This window comes from Ursus americanus, chromosome 1 (assembly GCF_024610735.1).
Source record: "Ursus americanus isolate L20-20 chromosome 1, mUrsAme1.1.p, whole genome shotgun sequence".
NCBI classification, from domain to species: Eukaryota; Metazoa; Chordata; class Mammalia; order Carnivora; family Ursidae; genus Ursus; species Ursus americanus.
This window is the reverse complement of record NC_142127.1, coordinates 32,511,755-32,535,277: the sequence shown is the minus strand read 5'-3', so window position 1 is coordinate 32,535,277 and position 23,523 is coordinate 32,511,755. Positions and strand designations below refer to the sequence as shown.

General features: G+C 38.2%; 1 protein-coding gene across 20 annotated transcripts in view; it reads left to right on the top strand.

The window, feature by feature from the left end:
• The window catches only part of NEB (nebulin), a 209,813-nt gene that overhangs the window by 78,424 nt on the left and 107,866 nt on the right, over positions 1 to 23,523 (top strand). For 19 of the 20 annotated variants that reach the window (XM_087860771.1, XM_087860763.1, XM_087860762.1 and 16 more), the window contains exons 57-74: positions 78 to 389; positions 848 to 1,051; positions 1,372 to 1,476; positions 1,563 to 1,670; positions 2,651 to 2,962; positions 3,256 to 3,459; positions 3,919 to 4,023; positions 5,847 to 5,954; positions 7,534 to 7,845; positions 9,855 to 10,058; positions 11,058 to 11,162; positions 12,667 to 12,774; positions 14,011 to 14,322; positions 14,650 to 14,853; positions 15,570 to 15,674; positions 19,977 to 20,084; positions 21,441 to 21,752; positions 22,972 to 23,175. In XM_087860771.1, coding sequence (XP_087716897.1) covers positions 78 to 389; positions 848 to 1,051; positions 1,372 to 1,476; positions 1,563 to 1,670; positions 2,651 to 2,962; positions 3,256 to 3,459; positions 3,919 to 4,023; positions 5,847 to 5,954; positions 7,534 to 7,845; positions 9,855 to 10,058; positions 11,058 to 11,162; positions 12,667 to 12,774; positions 14,011 to 14,322; positions 14,650 to 14,853; positions 15,570 to 15,674; positions 19,977 to 20,084; positions 21,441 to 21,752; positions 22,972 to 23,175 — 3,432 coding nt within the window. The remainder of the gene's footprint in view (positions 1 to 77; positions 390 to 847; positions 1,052 to 1,371; positions 1,477 to 1,562; positions 1,671 to 2,650; positions 2,963 to 3,255; positions 3,460 to 3,918; positions 4,024 to 5,846; positions 5,955 to 7,533; positions 7,846 to 9,854; positions 10,059 to 11,057; positions 11,163 to 12,666; positions 12,775 to 14,010; positions 14,323 to 14,649; positions 14,854 to 15,569; positions 15,675 to 19,976; positions 20,085 to 21,440; positions 21,753 to 22,971; positions 23,176 to 23,523) is intronic. The other variant, XM_087860769.1, reaches the window with a different exon arrangement.

Genomic DNA, 23,523 nt, shown 5'->3' with positions numbered 1-23,523 from the left:
ATATGTGGAGTTCATGTGCTTTGTAACTGCAATGGAAGTTAATCTTGAAAGCAACAAGACATTTTTTTTTTCTTTAGTACAAGTACAAGGAAGGCTTTCGCAAGCAGCTTGGCCACCACATTGGAGCCCGGGACATCAAAGATGACCCCAAGATGATGTGGTCCATGCATGTGGCCAAGATCCAGAGCGACAGAGAGTACAAGAAGGACTTTGAGAAGTGGAAGACCAAGTTCAGCAGCCCAGTGGACATGCTGGGGTTGGTGCTGGCCAAGAAGTGCCAGACCTTAGTCAGTGACATAGACTACAAACACCCCCTACATGAATGGATGTGTCTGCCTGACCAGAACGACGTCATCCATGCCCGGCAGGCCTATGACCTCCAGAGTGACGTGAGTCTAAGATTTTCCTTTCGCCAACTGCATACCATGTCTGCTTTCCGAAGAAAGTAAATTTCCCCCAAAGTACATGGAGTTGAGTTTACACAACTGAGTTCTATATCCCTAGATTACTGCCCGTGGCCCATCCACTCCCCCAAATATCTGGAGGCACCATTATCCCACAGAGAAAGAGCCAACAAAGCCCTCATTGCTTTGGTGAAAGCCTCTAAGATTCTGATCTTGAAGAGTCGGATCGTTCTGTATGTGCTGCTATCTAAAATGTTTTCCAAAATAAAATGTTTTCCAAAATATGCTTCTAATTTGACTATTCCATTGATTCACAACTCAAACCAAAATTTGTAAATTTCCCAGGAATTCAAGCATTTAAATATATAGCATAGTAAAATATATATTTCTTTAGGGGCATATTATTATGCTTATGTTAAGTGGTTTGTCACCTGTAATTTCAGAATTTGTACAAGGCCGACCTTCAGTGGCTAAGAGGCATTGGCTGGTTACCTAGTGGCTCTCTTGAGGATGAGAAGAACAAGAGAGCTACCCAGATTTTGAGTGATCACATTTACCGTCAGCACCCAGATAAATTCAAGTTTTCCAGCCTTATGGACTCCATCCCAATGGTTTTGGCAAAAAACAATGCTATTACCATGAACCATGTAAGTCTTGTCTTTACTTGAAGGGGGTATTTGTGTGTGTGTGTGTGTGTGTGTAAACATGGACATCTGTTTCTATAAAAGAAAAATCATATTTAATTCTTTTGTAGTTTTTAAGTGGTTTTTAAGTGATTTTTAATTAAGTCCTGTGCATTTTACTGATATGAGACATCTAGACCTGAAGATGTCACAAATACCAACTCACAGAGCAGACTGCCTTTATTCTCATTAAGAACCAGATTAAAAGAAAGAAGAACCAGATTATTTTTATGTCTCTATTCATCACTAGTCTGTGCTAATCATGTCTGTTTTGTTTGCTGTAGCGCCTCTATACAGAAGCTTGGGATAAAGATAAAACCACTGTCCACATTATGCCAGATACTCCTGAAGTTTTACTGGCTAAACAAAACCAAATAAATTACAGCGAGGTAAGCAATATATTCATGGTGCATGGTATATTTTACTTACAGAGCACTTTATAAATCAAACTGATGATGATTTATGTCGGTTTCAGAAACTATATAAACTTGGCCTAGAAGAAGCCAAGAAGAAAGGCTATGATATGCGGCTGGATGCCATTCCCATCAGGGCGGCCAAGGCCTCCAGAGACATTGCAAGTGAAGTAGGTGCACCTAAAAAGTTCTTTGCCTTAGCTTTGGCTCAAAGACTTTTCTCTCTCCTGGTTATATAGTGGGGCAAGTAAGCTATGAGGTTAAAGTTCTTGCCAACAGTCTTTTTTCTAAGTAAATAGTTTAAAATAATGGTAATAAAATTCTCAATGCAAAGTTATGGTTGAGTCCATAGCAACATTCATTTCAAAATAGTGTCCATTTCCTGCTGAATGAAAGCATTGGATACTTGACTATAGTTCAGACATCCTTTGGGCTTGTCCACATGATATATTCTTATATACAATTGAACTCATTGTAGGATTCCTTCAAAATTAACCCATGCCTCATGAACCAATGAACCTACAAGGGTTGAATGAACAGGACACATTATTCATAGTCCAACCATCCATTGTACCATATGTTTGCTTCTGCACCTGTGATTGGTTGCCAATATTTACTTTCTTTAAGTGATATCTTTGCTTACATTTCTAGGAACTTTTATCCTTCTATTTCATTAGTCCATGAGGTCAAGAATATATTCTTTATTTCCAAAATATGAGAAGTAACCATCATAATTTAAAAATAAATGGTCAACAATCACAGAAGGGTTAAAAGTATTAATATGTACCAATATAATGTAATACCTGCTATCAAAATTCATGTTTATAGAGAATATTTAATGACACAGAAGAATGCTTGTATAATAACTAGAAAAAGCAAGTCCTATTCTAATTTTATTCTCTCTGTCACACACACACACACACACACACACACACTATAAAAAGCAGTTCTACAATGGTTATCACTGAATGGTAGGATAATGTCTTTATTTTTTTGTATACATATTCTTTATTTTCTAAATGGTTTACAAAGTACATGTATTTATATACAGAAAGAAATCATATTTTTAATGAACAGGAAAATTAGGGCCTAGTAATTGCTTTTTACTAAAAGCTAAAATAGTTGATGATAAGTGTTTTTCTTCCTCTAGTTCAAGTACAAAGAAGGCTATCGTCAGCAGCTTGGCCATCACATTGGTGCACGAGCAATACATGATGACCCCAAGATGATGTGGTCCATGCATGTGGCCAAGGTCCAGAGTGACAGGGAATACAAGAAGGACTTTGAGAAGTGGAAGACCAAGTTCAGCAGCCCAGTGGACATGCTGGGAGTGGTGCTGGCCAAGAAATGTCAGGCCTTAGTCAGTGACATAGACTATAAGAACTACGTACACCAGTGGACGTGCCTGCCTGACCAGAATGACGTCATCCATGCTCGACAGGCCTATGACCTCCAGAGCGATGTGAGTATGTGAGGATCATAGTGGCATGCAAAGGTAGGAAATCAGTGAATTAACACCCCTTGGAGAAGGTAGCGATAGGTGGCACCAAGCTTACCAGCCCCTGCAAGGCAGGGATAGCATTTCTTCTTTCCTTGTGAGTATTGTTTAACTTCCCAGACCAAAAAGTAATATTGTCTGATACACTGCCTGTCCATCAAACTGTATTTTCAAGAGTGCTCCTTATTTCATATCCTTTAGATGAAAATGTTTTCCCAATGCAGGGATAAATATTTATTGACTGTTTGTCTCAACAGAATATGTACAAGTCAGATCTGCAGTGGTTGAGAGGCATCGGCTGGGTTCCTATTGGCTCTTTGGATGTGGAAAAATGCAAAAGGGCAACTGAAATTTTGAGTGATAAAATCTATCGCCAGCCTCCAGACCAATTCAAATTTACCAGTGTGACTGATTCTTTGGAACAAGTGTTAGCCAAGAATAACGCCATCACCATGAACAAGGTAAGGCTTCAAAGTTCAGAGAACCAAGGTAGGACTCCTAAAGCCAAGTCAAAGAAAAAGCAGCATAATCAAGAAAAGCAAGCATGCAAGCATTGAGCAACAAAAGACATCTCTCCATCCATCCATTTCTATTTATCTAAGTGTCACTTTTATTTAATTTTTACTTCAGTAGTTGTTTCATAGTTTTGATAAAATGACATATTTTTATGGAAAACCATCTTTGCATAAAAGACACTCCCAATTTCCTTTTGTTAACATACATTTCAGATTATCATAAGGCACTAAATATCTGTTCTATGAACCAATTACTTGATGATGTGTCTGCCATACATAGCATATTACCTATATAAGATGTATATGACCTTTTGTTATTTCTGTTTATAAAGTTCTTGTGATGCTGAAATTCTTCTTAATTATATGCTGAATTTTTTTCCTGATGACATATATTTCCTCTGATAGCGTTTATACACGGAAGCCTGGGACAAAGACAAGACCCAGGTCCACATCATGCCAGACACACCAGAAATTACGTTGGCAAGAATGAACAAAATCAACTACAGTGAGGTGAGAGCACGTGCTAATTCTGTGAAGTTTGCATGCTGCTTCTTATTGCAGTTAATCTGCCCAGGGTGATATACTATTATATAACAGCTTTATAAAGAATCTTTGTTCTTGCTCCTGTGAATAGCAACTCTTGCATTTCTCAATCCTTATCCTAAACAAGAAAGTTCAGGTAATACAAGTAATCACTTATGAAGTGAAGGATATACGGCCTGATGATTTAAGCAGTAATCCTAAGATTAATCAGACCTTTTTCTTTTGGCAATCTTTTAAGTTGGGAAATTAGCAATAGTTTAAATATACATTTATCTTCTCCTTATGCTGTATTGCTGTGCTAGATATATTTTCCATATATGATATAATTTTAGCTTTAACTATAATTTTAGAGCTTATATAACTAGCTCTTCATTGTCTCCAAAACTGAAAAACATCAAGTCCTACTTGCAAAGCGAAAAGGAGTGAATTTTTTAGCTAAACCTATAATATGGGTCCTGTGTTGTTACAGGAAAGCATGTATTGTATGTGCAGGAATTTCAGAAGACAAAGAGCCTCTGTAACTGGCCACTCAGCATTTCTGGAATTCTGGACGCCCTGTCTTTGCTGCAAAAGCACAGGGAGGCTATAGTGTTGCTATTGGTTCGAAGACCTAAACTGCCTGGTCTGCTTTCTCTGTCTTTTCTCTCAGATTAGTTCAATTCTTTTTTTTTTTTTTCTCATTTAGGATAGGAAGATAGAATGCAAGTCTGATTATGTCACTCTTCCTCAAAGATTATTGTTGGTTTCCTATTTCCTATGGAATTAAACACAAACTTATATTAGCACTAAGCCTTCAGACCAACTCCAGGTTCTTCTCAGTCCTTTCCTGCCACTTGTCCCTCGCACTGCTCCCCACTTCCTTTGATACCCCTGCACTTTCACTCCCTTGTGCTTTGATTCATGCAACGCCCTCTGGCCTTTACTGCCATCCCAGTCTACTGAAACCATACTCCTCACTTAAGGTCCAGTGCGAAAATCAGTCCCTCTGCAGGAACCTTCCTGATTCTCAATTCAGAATTAAACACTCCTTCCTGGAGCTCTTTGTCAATAATATGGTTAAATCACCCCTCATAGTTTGACTTTTTGGTAGCTTAGTCTGTAGGCTACCAGTCTTTCCATGAATTCCCCCAGAAACCTTAACGATGGCAGAAGTCTCCTATTCCTCTGATTCCTAAGTACCCAGTATAGTCAAAGCACACAGTCGGTGCGGAATCAATGTGGATTGAATTAATTTCCATGATCAACAGTTAATCAAGTCTTTCCTCTTATTCACATTTTGCCACCTTATGCCCATGAGTTTCAGCTTAATTTTTTAGTTCTCTTCATTTTTTTTTATTTATAATATTTTTTATTATGTTATGTTAGTCACCATACAGTACATCCCTGGTTTTTGATGTAAAGTTCCATGATTCACTAGTTGCGTGTAACACCCAGTGCACCATGCAATACATGCCCTCCTTACTACCCATCACCAGCCTATCCTATTCCCCCACCCCCCTCCCCTCTGAAGCAAAACTGATTCATGGTTGTAACTAAAAATTTTGAAACAGTGGATAATATCTATATTTAGTTAATTCAACGTGCGTTTTAAAATAAAAAAGGTACAATGTTCTATATATGTATCATTTTTAAGTCTTCAGCAAACAGTGCAAAGGCTTAGAACTCTTAGAGTGAGATTATTATAGGTGCCTTCCTGTGTCAAATTTAGTGAATTATTTTAGTCCCCTGTCAGTTTTTGGATATGAATGTCAACATCTATGTGTATTTATATATTTTTTACCCAAACTTAGACTCTGTATAAACTCGCCAATGAGGAAGCAAAGAAGAAAGGCTACGACCTGCGAAGCGATGCCATCCCAATCGTGGCGGCCAAGGCCTCCAGGGACATCGCCAGTGACGTGAGTATATAATCAGGCTGAAGTGACATTTTCACTGGACTAAATCTTCAAAAAGAACTTTCCTTGCTCTTCGGAAATATGTTCTAATGTATTTATGTGGGATTTTTCAAAAACCTAGTTTTGAGGGCAATGAAAAATTTAATGTTCATACAAGGGGTTTATAACCTTTAAGACACAGTATCTTCAATGAAAACTGACCTATCGAAAATAGAGAAAGATCCATTCACGTGGAAATTATTAGCACAGCTGCAGGCTTGGAGATACAAAAATTATCACAGTGCTTCTAGAAAGTATAACTCATAAATTCAAGTATTCCAAGTGAAAAATCAGGTCCTGGCTTTTTTACATTTTACTATACAATATTCACAAAGTTCATATGACACTTGACATTATAATTCACCCTTCTAAGATTATGAAAAGAAGGCAGTGGATCAGTACCAGAGGTGGCTACTAGCCCAAGATTGCACCCTTAATAAGAGCTGCTGGCTGTAGCACATACGTCCAGGAATAAAACCATCATCCCTTCATGGTGCCTCAGGCGCTTCGTGAGGAACAGACCACTGCTGGCCCAGTATTTGGGAATATGGTAACACACTGCCCTTCATACTGTGTTAGTGACTCACTTTAGTGTATGTATGTTGTACCTTCCCCATGAATTTATGTCAACAATTATAAATAACATTAATAACTCAGAAGTATTGAGAATTCTGTGATAAGAGCTTGACATGTGTTATCTATACTTCATAATTATCCTAGCATGTAAGTTTTGTCATTATCCTGTTTTGTGGATTGCTTAAGCAACTTGTCTCACATCAAGCTCTTAGTAGGTGGTAGAATTGAAACTCCAGACAACTTCATTACTTCCCACTGTACCGTATTGCCTCCTGCTAACCCATCCATACTTCTCTTACTTAGTGATCTTTGAGACTAGAGGCATGTATTTTGAATAACTGACTCAGATCCCAGGACATCATTGAACATGGAATATTAAAAATATTCTTGGCCTATGCAGAAGTAGAACCCATGAGTTTTGGGAGCATGCTCTAACGAGTCGGATTCCTACATCAGCTTTACTAGTGTAATAATACTAGTGTTATATTAGTATACTAATAATATACTGTCTGTTTATAATAGTATAATACCTGGTGTACTAATACTAAACTAGGTCCTTGATCTAGAGTACTAAATCCTTCCAGGAACCAGACACTTACTTTATGACTTATGAAACATGCCATGTCACCAAGTGCATCTCTTTCCTGACATACTTTTAGTACCCAAAATTCATTTCTCCAAATTCCCTTGTTCAAATGGCCTCTCCCCACTGTGGGCACTACCTGCCTCCAGAATTATTCCTTATTACCAGGCCATAGGTGATTGGGGATATGCACTACAATTATATGTGTTCTATCTATTTTCTTACCTCTGTAAGCTTCAAGGGTAAAGGTTAGGATACCAACTTGAGTTAGTGTTTATTAGCAAAAGTCAATTTACAACTCTGATGTAAGCAAGGTGATTTTGTACAGACTTTTGACCTCCAGGGGCTTATAATAAAAACCTGATTTGTGTGTTTTCATCTCAGTACAAATACAAAGATGGTTACCGCAAGCAGCTCGGCCATCACATTGGAGCCCGCAACATCAAAGATGACCCCAAGATGATGTGGTCCATGCATGTGGCCAAGATCCAGAGTGACAGGGAGTACAAGAAGGACTTTGAGAAGTGGAAGACCAAGTTCAGCAGCCCAGTGGACATGCTGGGGTTGGTGCTGGCCAAGAAGTGCCAGACCTTAGTCAGTGACATAGATTACAAACATCCCCTACATGAATGGATGTGTCTGCCTGACCAGAACGACGTCATCCATGCCCGGCAGGCCTATGACCTCCAGAGTGACGTGAGTACCAGCATCTGTAAAAGAGCTGTGTTCAGAAATAATTTAAACTATATGAAAGTTATCGTTCATATGCAACCCATTGGCCCACTTAACCTAAGAGTTATTGATCAGTGAGTGAGATTTCAATCAGAATATACTTTTACTGCTTCATTGTGAATATGTTTAACAGGCTTTATAAGGAAATGAAGTTTACAATCTGGATTTGGTCCTATAAAAACAAAACCGGAATTATGCAATGTTAGAATTCAGAGTCCACCAGAGGGAGACATTTTCTTTTATTCTTTAAGGGGGTAGAAACAACACATGTTTATTAAAAATATTACTCCGAAATTTGTTTTTAGCTTCTTTGCACACCAAATGAGGTTCTCATTAGAATTCTGATGCCTGCTCCCATGCTAATTGTGATGCTTATGAAATAAGAGAAGTTGCTGTGTTTGTAAACTATTGGGTCAGTTCGCTGACATTTTCTTCTCTTAGCACAGTTCTCATGGAGGGGTGCAATGGTGCTGACAGACCCTAGTACTTAGCGCAGCTGCTTTCAGCATCAAATCTGGGTGTGAGGAGTACAGTTCCTAAGGCTTGTAGTTTATAACTGTTTGAAGGGATTATTAAGCATTAGAGGATTTGGGAGAATAAAACAAATGAATAATAATTATACATTAATTGGCCCTTACTGGAAACTGTACAGCCCACCTGTGAAAACGCCTGCATTTGTTCGGTAGTTTTTGACACACACAACCCTGTGTTTTGCAATTGTGTCCAAATAGAAAGGTTTTGCCTGTGCATGAAAGAGAATTAAAATGGCTAATGTCACCCCTGGAGTGACAGCATTGACAGACTGCCTGCTTCTGTCTATTTGTTGAGTGCCTTTCCAAGATCTCCCCAGCCCTGTGATATACAGCTTTAATGTTTATTTGAAAGTTAACAGTCATCTGAAAGTTAAAAAGCACTCCGGAGGCATGAAATGTTATTGTTTTCATTCTTGCTGTTGCTGTTTCGGGGCAATTAGTAGTCAGCATAGGGCAATCCAACAGGCTTTTTGTCTAGACTGCAAAATATCAGTCTCTATTTTCTACTTAATTGTTGTTACGGGTAAAATTCTTCAAATGAGCTGGGCAAAGGTCCAGTTCGTTTGCTGTGAAGTAGTTATGAATACTTAACGGGTTCACAAAAATCCTTAGCAGAAAAATGATTTAAAATAAATCACAAGAGAAAGGTATGGAAAGACAGTTCTGGAAAGGAGTCCATCTTCTCATCCTGAGCACTTGGTGGGAAGAGACTGGGGCCTTGGACCAATGACATGGCCTGAGCCTTGGGCAGGGCTGAGGCCGGGAAAGGTCTGCTCGGTGCTTCAGCGGCTCTATGCCATGACTAGATCTTCACTTCTTTTTGTTTTTATTCTTAAAGAGCATTACAGGTATTTTGAAATACAAGGAAAAAAAAAACATAGAAGGCAATAAAACCCAACATAATCAAACCACTGAAAAAGCCCACTCCTGCTCATGTAATTTATCCACAGACATTGTTTTATGTTTTTTCTTCATGTAATGTTATATTAATGACATTTCTACAAGTAGCCAACATTCTTTAAAATGTGGCTATTAGTAGCTACAGAGGATGTCCTTTGACTAGGCCTAACGTTTATTTACTGGTAGCCTGCTGTTGGACGTATCTGTGGTTTCCCCCACTCTGGGATGGCTTTGTTTTCCTGTACACACAGACTTTATAATAATATCCACTGACCTGACTGACAGAACATATTAGTTTAGATTATTCCTCTCCTTACAACAGGAAACATTATGACCACTTTTTGTTATGGCTAGGAGACCTTTCCGGGTTGTTTTTTAATGTAGTTGCTCTTTTAGTCTGTCTAACACAGTGAGCTTATTTTCTATTAAAAAACAACACACAACTTACTAGTATTGTATGTTATTAGCGATTGCATTGGCCTCTGTACCCTGAATCTTTTAGTCTTACTGAAGAGTTTCTGCCATTTTCCCTCTTCACAGAACATTTACAAATCGGATCTCCAGTGGCTAAGAGGCATCGGCTGGGTCCCCATCGGGTCTGTGGATGTGGTCAAGTGCAAGAGAGCCGCAGAGATACTGAGTGACAACCTCTACCGCCAGCCTCCGGACAAGCTGAAGTTCACCAGTGTGCCTGACTCCCTGGAACAGGTGCTGGCCAAGAACAACGCCCTCAATATGAACAAGGTGAGCCCCGGCTGCCTCGAGCTTCTCTAACATGCCCGAAGAGGGGCGCCTGGGTGGCTCAGTCGTTGGGCATCTGCCTTCGGCTCAGGGCGTGATCCCAGTGTTCTGGGATTGAGCCCCGCATCGGGCTCCTCTGCTGGGAGCCTGCTTCTTCCTCTCCCACTCCCCCTGCTTATATTCCCTCTCTCACTGCCTGTCTCTCTGTCAAATAAATAAATAAAATCTTAAAAAAAAAAAAAAGATGCTAGAAAAGGCTATCATACTCTAACGGCTAGTGCACTTAAAATTACACATCGAAGTGTAGGGTCACATTTACCTCCCGAATTACATACTTGAAATCCTCTAAATAACTTCATTATCCCCAGTTTTAACCTCGATAGCCAACATTAAGACTCAAACCTCAAATGGAATACCTATACCCAAGTTTGGTTTCCTTTTTCTAACTAGATTAATAATAATCACACTTTATTTGACTTTTTGTAATTCCTATTTCAAATGGTTTTTAAATTTTTAAAATGTACATTCAATTTAATTAACATATACCGTATTATTAGTTTCAGAGGTAGAATTTAGTGATTCATCAGTTGCATACCACACCCAGCGCTCATTACCTCAAATGCCCTCCTTAATGCCCATCACCCAGTTACCCCAGCTCCCCTCCAGCAACCCTGTTTGTTTCCTAAGGTTAAGAGTCTCTTATGGTTTGTCTCCTCTGTTTTTATCTTACTTTATTTTCCCCTTCCCTTCCCCTATGTTCATCTGTTTGTTTCTTAAATTCTGCATATGAGTGAAATCCTACGGTATTTGTCTTTCTCTGACTTACTTTGCTTAGCATAATACCCTTTAGTTCCATCTACATTATTGCAAATGGATAGAGTTCATTCTTTTTGATGGCTGCGTAATATTCCTCTGTGTGTGTGTGTGTGTGTGTGTGTGTGTGTGTGTGTGTGTGTGTGTACCACATCTTCACATGGTTTTCTATCAACATCTTCTTGATAGCGTTTATACACAGAGGCCTGGGACAAAGACAAGACTCAAGTGCATATCATGCCTGATACCCCGGAGATCATGCTGGCAAGGCAGAACAAGATCAACTACAGTGAGGTAGCTGCAGAATTCTGTGCTGCTGTGCTGGTTTTGTTATCATTGTTACTGTTTGTTGTCCTGTACTTAACTTTTATGGAGATTCTCAGGCCTCAGCTATCGTGATGTGTGTGGCTCTGTGTATGAACGCTCCTAGCACAACCTTTCGTTTCTGGGTTGATATTATATGCTATATGATTCTGTTGTCAAACTAAAGTCACGTTACCGTTTTAGTTTATGGTGATTGCCAGTGTGGGTCAGTGGGGCCGAGGAATATTTTGGCATTTCCAAGGGGTAAGATGGCCGGATAAAATACTGGCTCAATATTTATACTGAAACACTACTTGTTGTTTACCTAATACTTGAGTCCAAGTGGACATGCTATCTTTTTATTTGCTAAATCTGTCAATCTTACCAAGGGGAGCTCTGAGAATACGTACCTTTTTCCTACCTGGATCCTGAATAAAATTGAGAGGTAAAACAGAGGAGTATAAATAGAAGTTGAAATCTCATATTTATTTTTTACCACGAAAGTTAGGTTCAAGGATGCATTTGTAAGAGAACTAAATGAGCCTAACTAAACCCCAAAATTCGGTTCCCATTTGGACAGAGGCCACACTGGAGCAGGGCACTCAGCTCCACTCCCATCACAGCTAAGGTCTTGCTTAGAGCCCAGAGAAACAGAGAAGAGCACTGGGCTTATTCCTAGAGAGAACAGGTCAAAGCTAAGCAGGGAGTGTCCAGTTATCCCATCCCTACCAGTTAAATAAATCCATAAGTCAGTGCATCTCTTCACAGGCAGAGAAAAGAGAAAGGTCAGAGAAAAATAATTGAGCTCCTTCTATAGAAAGAAAGCTTCAGGCATGGGAAAAGAAGTGTTCTCTATGAACAGCACTGATTTCTTTTCTTTTCTTTTTTTTTTAGGTAAAATGTAATTTATAGGCGCATGTTTTACTATCATGATACAGCCAAAATTTAGAATCTTAATGTTGTGATTATAGTCCAGTCAGCTATGTTTTAAATTGTACTTCAGTCCTTTTTCATTTGTTTTTTAAACATTATAAAGTATCACATGATTGTGAAAGATGTTTTAATAAAGAAATGAATAAAAGTATATAAGTGTATATATTTTATATATAAATGAATAATATTAAACATTGTTCTACAATTTTTTCACTTAAAAATATGTAGAAAGTGAGGCTTTGTCAATTGATCTATATTATTGGATTATATTAATCTATGTTGATATGCATAATATTTCAAACCACATGATCTATATTAATCTAAAATATATAAAGTGGATTAATAAATCAATCTATGTTAATATCCATTGATAGATCACACTGATTTCTAAAGTTATGTATATGGTTGGTTGGTTGTTTTTTTGGTAAGATGTAATTTACTTTCAATATTGCTAGAAATTTAGGTTATTTCCAGAGCCTGTCCTTTTAAAAATTATTCACTTAGTAATCTCCCAATTGTTGCTGTCCAACCTTTTACTTTAACTCTGACACTATTTCTGTAGACTCTGTATAAACTCGCCAACGAAGAAGCAAAGAAAAAAGGCTACGACCTGCGAAGCGATGCCATCCCGATCGTGGCGGCCAAGGCCTCCAGGGAGATCGCCAGTGACGTGAGTAGCTACACTCCATGTAAGCACATAGCTGGATGGAGGCGGGGGGGATGATCATAATTACAGTAGGGAGATGCCTCTGGGTGCCCTTTAAAGCACACTTATTGTGCTTTAAGTGAAAAAAAAAAAGTTCTTCATTGGAGAAAGCTCTTTTATATTTTTAACTCCAAATAACTTTAATATTCATGTCCCATAGGTGGAGAGGGTATCCTAAACTTCAGTATAAAATTGAATTTGAATCTATAGTTGTTCGTATCTACAATTATGAGAGATTCATCTGCATATTTTGAGCACATAGCTTATAAAGAAATGAGAAAATGCCAGAAGGTTAAAAAAAATAACTTGGTTACATGTGTTGGCTCAACATGAGAAAAAGACCTGGTTCAGCCAGTTCTAGGAAAATGTACCTTTCCCTGAACCTGATCTGGAGTTTGGCCAACTCTTTCTTAGGAAAATTACCTTAAGTGTTTCCTTTTCAGTTCTTTTTAAATGAAAACAGAAAAGCGAAGACCACCAAAAGCGATAAAATGGTGTTCCTGATTTCTCTTTCTGCTGTCTCTGAAAGAAGTGGGTCCTTTGGTGAAGATTTCAGGCCTCCATAAATACACATTAGGATTTGTGTGATGTTGTTGCCTAAAGTGAAAAGAGACTATCCAGTCAGCACTTACCACTACCATCAAAATGCTTTCTTGTAGTTATATAATCTGTGTTCTCACTCGAAGAATCCCAAGAAACCCCAGCCAAATTTGATCTCCAACAGAGCAGGGTATGCAGGATAGAAAACGCAAGCCAATTTTAGGGAGTCAGGTGACCCAGTGAAGATCAACAGAGCTAGAATTGGGAGGCCGGAGGGATGGGTGGGAGAGGTATTATGGTACCTGTGGACTGGGGAGTAGCATTCTCAAAATCATATGTAAAATTTCTAGGTTAGTGATTTCACTGGCCCAAGATGAAGAAAGGGCAGCATTGTACTTTTGTGTACAGTACTATTGTGATTGATTTTCTGGAAGCGTTGCTGCCTTTATTTCCAGGGACTTAATGTCTGCAAACCATAGAACTATCTAGATCGGCCTGTTTTCCCATTAGAGCACTGCTGTGAAGTCAAATCAGAATTTAGGATGAGGAGATAAGTTGATATTTAGATTATTCCAAATTTAAAATAATGATGTTTTAAACTAAAGGACTTTCAGCCCTTCCCATTTGTGTTTATTTTTTAAATGACTACCTTTATTTCAGTACAAATACAAAGATGGTTATCGAAAGCAACTTGGCCACCACATTGGAGCCCGGAAGGTTGAGGATGACCCCAAGATGATGTGGTCCATGCATGTGGCCAAGATCCAGAGTGACAGGGAGTACAAGAAGGACTTTGAGAAGTGGAAGACCAAGTTCAGCAGCCCAGTGGACATGCTGGGGTTGGTGCTGGCCAAGAAGTGCCAGACCTTAGTCAGTGACATAGATTACAAACATCCCCTACATGAATGGATGTGTCTGCCTGACCAGAATGATGTCATCCATGCTCGGAAGGCCTATGACCTCCAGAGTGACGTGAGTACCAGGACCCATTGTATACATCTGGTGACCATGCTTATGATAATAATGCACAGTGATACATAGATAATGGTCTAGGATTAGTTAGAGCCCTCAAAAGTAATAACAGTTTTTCTTTCCGCCTCTCGTTGATTGCACCTTTTCTTTTAGAGAGAATATGATACCATCAAGCTATATTTAATTGGGCTTCATATTTGAAAATACATAGACATGAAATTTGGCTATTAAAGTTTTTCAGTCTTTTTTTTTTTCATTTTTTTAAATCAAGTCTCATTTGTTTAAATCTGCTTTAGTAATATTTGCTTTTGTGTTTGATCTCACCAGAACATTTACAAATCAGATCTCCAGTGGCTAAGAGGCATCGGCTGGGTCCCCATCGGGTCTGTGGATGTGGTCAAGTGCAAGAGAGCCGCAGAGATACTGAGTGACAACCTCTACCGCCAGCCTCCGGACAAGCTGAAGTTCACCAGTGTGCCTGACTCCCTGGAACAGGTGCTGGCCAAGAACAACGCCCTCAATATGAGCAAGGTAAGCCCCCAGTTTGGGGGGAAGTAAAATGGAACCATACATCCTTGAGAATATCTATGGTTAATTTAGTGTTTTTCATTTTATCCAATTGCCATATTGTGTTTAGTGATTTGGTTGCATTCTCTATGCAGTTACATCAGGATTCCAAAAATGTATGTGGGAGTTTCTGCTTTGACATCTCTTGTGAAATAGCCAGAGTAAAGAATAGGATAGATGTTTGGTGTTCAACTTGTCTTCAGTCAGTGGGAGTTTGATATCAATGATGGTTTGATATCAAGGTTTCTTTCTTGTTGAGTACTCATCTAGGTGAATGTAAAACAAGTCAGATGCAAATTGCCGTAACATTTATCAAAAAGAAATCTGGAGAAGGTGTACCCAGTTACATTTGCAGTTCATAAACAACAAAACCATGGGAAGAATTTAAGGTAGCCACAGTATATAGTGATATGTGTATATGCTTGGAAAACACTTGTAATATAATTGGAGGTGATCATGTAACGAAACACACACGTTTTCTTTTTCTACTTAGTCTGCGTTTATATTTAGTGACAATAAGTATCTTGTCACTTCAAAGAGATCGAAGAGTATTGGCATACAGCACACAGCATAGATAGTGAGGAGGCTGGCTTTCAGCTTTGTTGTGATCTCTAAATTGGAGACTCCTATTTACAACAAACATTGTTTTTCTCATTCATTACCCTTTTTATCATTCACAGCGCTTATACACAGAAGCCTGGGACAAAGACAAGACCCAAGTCCACATCATGCCTGATACACCTGAAATTATGTTGGCAAGACAAAATAAAATAAATTATAGTGAGGTAAGACCATTTGTTTTGGTTTCTTGATCTGACCACATTGATTTTTTGCTGATGTAATAAAAAAGTTAGAATTCTGGATTTAATCCTCATATGCACCAATTAGCTTAGCTTTGTCTTTTTATGCCCATCACCCTGCCCTGAATATATGGCTGTCTATCAAAAGGTAGATAGATAAGAAGATACAGAAATAGATAAATACAAAAAATGTCTCTATGTCCAGAGAAGGAAAAAAAACCTCTCAACTATGAGTGATTGAAACTAATTATAATTTTAATTTAAAAATAATGATTGCTATTTATCAGATTAGTACTTCAATATTCTGTGAGTTTTTCTTCAGTTACCTGTAAAATGGGATAAAAATACGTATCTTGAAAAGTTTTTTGTGGTGACTAAGTAAGGTTGTATGTAATATGCCCAGCATAGAGCCTGACGCAAAATAGATGCTTAAGAAACTTGAATTTCTTCCCCATACACTCAAGTTACCATGCATATTAGATTTATATAATGTGCTCAAAATAACTTGAAGTTTATTTACAAGAACTGAAATGAGAATTCTCAAATCCATCCATTTCAAAATTGCCTGAGGACAATAAAATATATTTTTTAAATGTGTTATCTCCCACCTCACTAAACTGGTCATCACATATCTTTGCAGCCCAGAAATACTGCTGCAGAAACAGCTTCTTGCCCAATTTTACTTGCCAAAGTCAACAATTCTCTGGTTTATTCAAGAAGAGGTTGATTTTGTACATGTTTTTGTGTCTTCATTTAAAAAAAAAAGACTTTTCTTGTTTGAGAGCATTGGAACATTAAGTACTCGTTTTCAAGACTTGACCATATTCATTCTTCTATCTACTAACTACTTCTGATTATAATAATGTGGCCCTAAAGAGGAGGCATGCTTGTATCGAGTAACCATGACAAGTGAGAAACCAAGAGGATACGATGTCCTTTCCTCCAGCATCATAAAGTAGACCTGAGGAAAAACCTGATCATAAGTATTTGATTGCTGTTGGCAATTCGAGCAAGCTGTTGTTCTCTTGGCCACAGAGGCTCTCTGTTGCTTTAGCGTTTCCCAAGAGGTCTGTCTCACCCCAGACAGATGAAATTAGTTTCTATCTCAAACTGTAATGACGCTTTTAAGCCTTTCCCTTTTGTTAAAATTAGGTCAGATGAGATAGGTGTTTTTTTGTTTGGTTATTTTTTTGTTTTTGTTTTTGTTTTTTCCAGACTGAGAGGAAATTGGGCTTTTATTGCCACAATTTTCAGCTTGATTTATTTTCTCTAAAATTACATGAGCGGGGCACTTGGGTGGCTCAGTCGTTAGGTGTCTGCCTTCGGCTCGGGTCGTGATCCCGGGGTCCTGGGATCGAGCCCCAGTTCAGGCTCCCTGCTCAGAGGGGAGCCTGCTTCTCCCTCTCCCTCTGCCCCTGCTTGTGTTCCCTCTCCTGTAGTCTCTGTCAAATAAATAAATAAAATCTTAAAAAAAAATAAAGTTTAAAAAATAAATAAAATAAAATAAAATAAAATAAAAAGACACGAACATGTTAATTACCTAAGGGCTGTCTCCTGAAGATTAGATTTCAGAATAGCTCTCTTGAGTTTTTTCTCAACCCACCTGGTACCTTCATTCCACACTTAGCTCATTAAATATAAACCAAAAAACAAAGCAACCACATTTAACTTTTTTTTCTTAAATTTTCATTTACTTTTTCTAGTTCTCTTGGGTAAATAACTTACCAAACAAGCTTTAAAATGTAGTCTAGATGGTGACCAGAAGTATTATCTTCTTTGAAGCCCTGCATCTTTTTCAAACGTTGAAAGAATGAAATAAATCTATTTGTTTGGCCTGAAGACATGAGATGATTTAAACACATTTTTTCCACTTATGCTTAAGGACAGAGTCCTCCGAGGAAAAATATAATAGAGGAGTTATTTGACTTTCCAGTTACAAAATAAACATTCCTAAGAATTTTTAGGAAGACCAAATGCCCTTGGGATTTTTTCCCAAATGTATCAAATTTATTCTTATTTCACTTTAACTTTTCCCTTATAAAAACCCTATCTTGGGAAGAATGTAATTTGTCACGTATTAATAATCTACATTAAAAACATACAAAAACTTCCTTCTAGGACTCTTAGGTCATTTAAAAATTAAGCACCTCTGTGTCATATTTAAAGATATTATTCCAGTATTTTAAATTCAATCTAGCATGAGAGTGGGGCATAATAATGAAGCAATTAGTTTTCATTATTTCTGCCACACCATTTAAAGGCTTTCCTTACGTTTAAAATTTTGTCTTTATACAGCCTCAACAATGACAAAATACTGAATATTATAAAGTAGAAAGAAAGATAAAGCCCTAAAGAATCAAGATCATTGTTTACCCTTAAAACCATAGGTAATTTCTGAATCCTTTTTCCAGAACTGTCTATGAGTTCTGAGACTGCTTCCCTTGACTCAGTTAACTCTCTTAAGAGAGGAAAGGGGAGACACTGAAATGAAGGATTAAGTTATTCCATCATAGACCAGTTTAAGAACTATGCCTCTGTTTGGGGCATAAAGATGACACTTTACGTGTCGTTGAGGTGTAAAACAGTCTTTCCAGTGGGTATGCTGACTTGCAGTGTTTTAAGCAGATCACTTCACAGAGCTTCCACTCTCCTAGTTCCCATCTAAGTTACCCGCCTGGGAGGGCCCCTGTCTTAGGTGGTGTCCACTTCTTCTGTCTTAGCCACTCTTCTTTCACTTTAAAACAAAAAGCACAGATTAAAGGCCCCGAAACAGATGAGACAGCCAAATGCCACTGTTCCTGACTTGGGTGCTAGGTAGAACAGCAGTAGTGCTATAAAGGACGTTATTGGAACAGTTGGTGACTTCTGAATATTCACCATCTATTAGCAGTATTGTGTCAATATTAAACTTCCCAAATTTAATAAATATATTACGGTTGTAAAAACGACTTTATTCTTAGGCAATACATGAGCTTAAGCATTTAAAAGTGAAAGTCATGATGTCTACAGTTTACTTGCAATTGGTTCCTATTATTGAAAATAAGAAATATACATACCACACATACACACGAGAGAAAGACAAAGTAGATATGGTAAAAGCGTTAATAAAGGGCTAGCTGGCTGTTCATTGTACTATTCTTAAAACTTCTCTGTAGGTTTGAAATTTTTCAAATTAAGAAAAATACACATATTTAAATATTAAGACATACTTTAAGATATATAGGTAAGATTTTATAAAGATTTTATTTCTAAAAAGAGAGAAAAAAGAAAGGCCCACCTGTGCCAGCAGTTAATGTGATGCATGCCTGAGAGTATTAAAAACAAACAAACAAACCAAAAAACCGTGCTGATTTAATTCATTAATGTCCACCAAAATCTTTTTCAATCAAGGTACCATGAGTTCCTATAAATCACAAAAATAACATTAAGAGATGCAATAATTTTTACTTTTTATGTTTAAAAATTATCAAAATGTATATTTTGATTTAAAAATATTAGCAATTATTTTAAGTTTTATTTTAACATGATATAGCATTGGTCAAAATTCTTATAGGTGGCTCACAAGCAAAAACGGCTGACCACTTCCAGGATAGATGATTTGTTTAATGCACTGGTTCTCAAACTATGTTCCCATGGAACACCTGTGTTCCACTTACCACAGAAACTGAACAGTGGGGTCGTTTTCCAATTTACAGAAAAAAATTATCAAATGTAATTTTATCAATTGTGTGCTTTCAACTCATAAATTCTTGGTACCTGCTATTCCTATGTCTGCTAGCAGTTTCTAGCAGTCGACAAAATGAATAGGGAACAAATTGATATTAACACAGACATTCAGGAACAGCAGATTATCCTTAGTTCAGCACTGTTTTATTTTGCATACATACTCATAGCGGTAGTATTGTGTATTGTTACACACCCATATTCTTTGCTAATAAAATTGTTCCTAATTCAAATGTGGTGTTAAATAAATCAACATCCCTTGGTTGTTTCGTGAGAAGAGCAAGTGCTGAACGATCTAGCACACTTGAAAGGTATTGACTTGGTGTCTATAATCTCTAAGGGTTTGTGTAAGAGAACTTGAAATGTTGAAACCTGCTGAATGTAAAATTTCACCTTTTATACGTAGTTTGGATAAAGAGAGAGTAAAAGATTTTTTTCAAAAGATTTAAGGCTGAACATTTTAGTGCAGTGAGTTCTGCATCCAAAGTAGTCTTCTTTTAGCAAAAATACATTTTTAGAGTGCAAGTGAGTACTATATCTAAAAGCCATTACTTCTTTCCTCAGAACTTCTATCGTCAGGCCATGGAAGAAGCCAAGAAAGAAGGCTATGACTTGAGGAGTGACGCCATTCCCATCGTGGCTGCCAAGGCCTCCCGGGAGATTGCCAGTGATGTAAGAGCTGACCACATCCTTCCCTTTGCTGCTACCAACAGGCCAGGACCCTCCAGGGGGTCATAGCGGGAATTCTGTAGTCATCATCCATAGGTCTGTAGTCCCCCATCTTACCTGCCTTCATTGTGCAGGCAGATAAATTGAGGATTTGAGACAGTAGGTAACCTGCCCAAGATTGCAAGCATCATAGAGACAAAGCCTGGCCTGGAATGTGATTCTTTTGACTCTTGTCCTTTGGTCTTTGCTTAATAAGATTGAGTGCCTTGATTAAAGCTAGATAGACATCTGTTGAGCTTCTCATAAAAGCTTATAAGCTCTCCCCAGGATATACCCAAGACAAAGATACCAGGAAAGAAGCAGGCTTTAACAGAGTTCTCCCCCATGACTTGAGGAAGGACAGAGGATAGCAAAAAAGCTATGTGTCCTTGCTGAGGGGTCCACAAAATCACTATTCCTTTACCCTGAAAATGAAGATCTCAGATTCCTGGACAACTTCAGTATTAATCCAAATAGTAGTGAATTGTCCATTTGTGTAGGTTTTTCTTTTTAATCATGATTAAAAAACATAACATAAAATTTACTATCTTGACCATTTTGGAGTGTATTGTTCAGCAGTGTTAAGGATATTCTCACTATTGTACAACAGACTCCCAGAACTTTTTCATTTTGCAAAACGGAAATTCTGTACCTATTAAAACAACAAAAATTGCCTATTTTTAAGCTACCCCTTCTATATTATTTGTGCAGAGGAAATTGTTTCTCAGAATGCCCTAGGAAAAAAAGATTAATAAACCTCTCGTTTGAGTCCACCCACAGGACCGAGTTCTGAGACACTGTTCATCACTGTAATTAAGCTCACCTTTTCAGAGTTCACTTTTTAATCACTTTTTATCAACATACAATTTTTTACCGTACTATAAAGGGATCGTTGTGGTGTTAGTCTGTGGAAATGTGCGAATGAGCACAGCATCCTCTCGGATGGGAGTAAGCATTCTCCAGTGTGTGATGTCTCAGCAGCACGTGATGAAACTCCCCTAGTGTCTTTCATTTTTTTTTTTGAAGATTTTCTTTATTTATTAGAGGGAGCGAGGCTGAGTGGGGGTGGAGGGAGAGGCAGAGGGAGAAGCAGACTCCCCATTGAGTGGGAAGCCGAACACAGGGGTTACTCCCAGGACCCATGAGATCATGACCTGAGCTGAAGGCAGCCGCTTAACCGACTGAGCCAGCCAGGTGCCCTGAAACCACTCTAGAGTCTTCAGGATTTCAGAGAAAAGCCTCATCACAAAAAGAATGACAGGAAATAGCCCTTGGTGCTCCCTCCTTCTCCCTCCTTACTCACTGGTTTCTCTCTTTCAGTACAAATACAAAGAAGCTTATCGTAAGCAGTTGGGTCACCACATCGGTGCCCGAGCAGTACACGACGACCCCAAGATAATGTGGTCTCTGCACATTGCCAAAGTGCAGAGTGACCTTGAGTACAAGAAGGATTTTGAGAAATACAAGACCAGGTACAGCAGCCCGGTGGACATGCTCAATATCGTTCAGGCCAAGCTGTGCCAGACGTTGGTCAGCGACGTGGACTATAGACATCCGCTGCACGAGTGGACCTGCCTGCCCGACCAGAATGACATCATCCAGGCTCGGAAAGCTTATGACCTCCAGAGCGACGTGAGTACCCCTGAGGCTTGTTCTGCACGTTGAAAGCAGATCTAAGACGCGTCCCTGGCTTCTGTCTGATGCCGGTGGACTGGAATTTATTTGTGTATTTTAAATGATATACGATTAAATGTTTAAAAAGTGTTTCCAACAGAAAGCACTACAATTTACTTCAGTTTTTCTTCCCCAAAAGTCATACGTAAAAGAGGAGATAAAATATGTATTGGCCGTTACATACAGGTATATTTCTTCCTGGTGTTTCAGGCTTCCTTTGCATGAGTTAGATGAAACTGAGTTCTCAAAAATATATAGCTGCACATTTTTGGCTGAAGAGGTAGAAACGTGGGTGTGGAGGGAGGTGGAAGAAGTAGGAACAGAAGTATATGATGCTAAGTTATTTCAATGAACATTCATATTTTATACCTACTGACAAGGAAATACTAAGATATTCTTGTCTTTTTCAAAACTGGTCATCAAATTCTTATAAACAGTTAGCATGCACTATTGAGAGTAAACTGAAATGAATAATGAGGGTAGTATCTAATATATTGTCTTTACAACACCATGTGACACACTTGACATTTTGTGATTTTGAAGGTGGATATAAAGATGTTTTTAAAGTTCTTATTACACACAAGAAATGTAGCTGTGTGTGGTGATGGATGTTAACTAGACTTCTTGTGATCATTTCACAATATATACATATACTGAGTTATGTGGTGCACTTGAAACTAATACATTGTTACATGTTAATTATACCGCAACTTAAAAAATGCAAGTCAAGAGCGTGATTTGCAAAGGTTAATATTACTACATGTTGAAACTCATTACTATAGTTGAATTTCACTTCTTTTCTCTTAAAAAAAAGGCAAGAGGTTTTGTGACTTCAGCACTCACACAGCCTTGGTCTGAGTGTGGGGTCTCATTGGAAGCTGTTAGGTCGCACTTTGCTAAAGAAACCCTGCTTTTGTGTAAAAATCCTGTAACACCCTCAAGAGGAGGTGTCTTCTTTTTACAAAAATTCTTTCATCATTCTTGGTACAATCCTCTATACCAAAAAATGCTCAGGGAAAAAAATTATTCTCAGGATTCAGTAATGCTCGTGAATGAGTGATGAGCTAGGCTGGGAGCTTTATCTGTCCATCCGTACTTTTGTACTTCTCTAGCCATTTTGTGACTATGAATCTGAAACTTGAAGTAGGAAATATGATTCCTATCCATTGATTTGCAGAATTTATATAAGTCAGACCTTGAATGGTTGAGAGGCATTGGCTGGGTTCCGATTGATTCCGTGGAAGTTGTTAAAGCCAAGAGGGCCACGGAGATACTGAGTGATAGTATCTACCGTCAGCGTCCAGAGACACTGAAATTTACCAGCATCACTGACACTCCGGAGCAGGTGTTGGCAAAGAGCAATGCTATGAACATGAGTAAGGTGAGTTTTTACCCCTTACTGTCAGATCGAGGAATTCGCCATAGGAAAATGTAAAAAATCTGACATGTTACGGCGTTCCTATAATTCTTTTAGGATTTAGGATACCTTTTAAAATGATTTTTCCATTATAATACCGTAGTTACTTAATAATACTTCAAGATATTAAACTATTAAAAATACTATGTGCTATAATTATTTCATAATTGCAGAGTTTACTGCAACCCAATTATACTTTTCAGATTGTTAAAGAATTTTAACAAGGAACGGTAACAACTGGGTCAATGAAATAGTAAACTGGTAAGCTAAATACTCTTGGAAATAGTAATTTATCTACATGAAAAGTAGGAA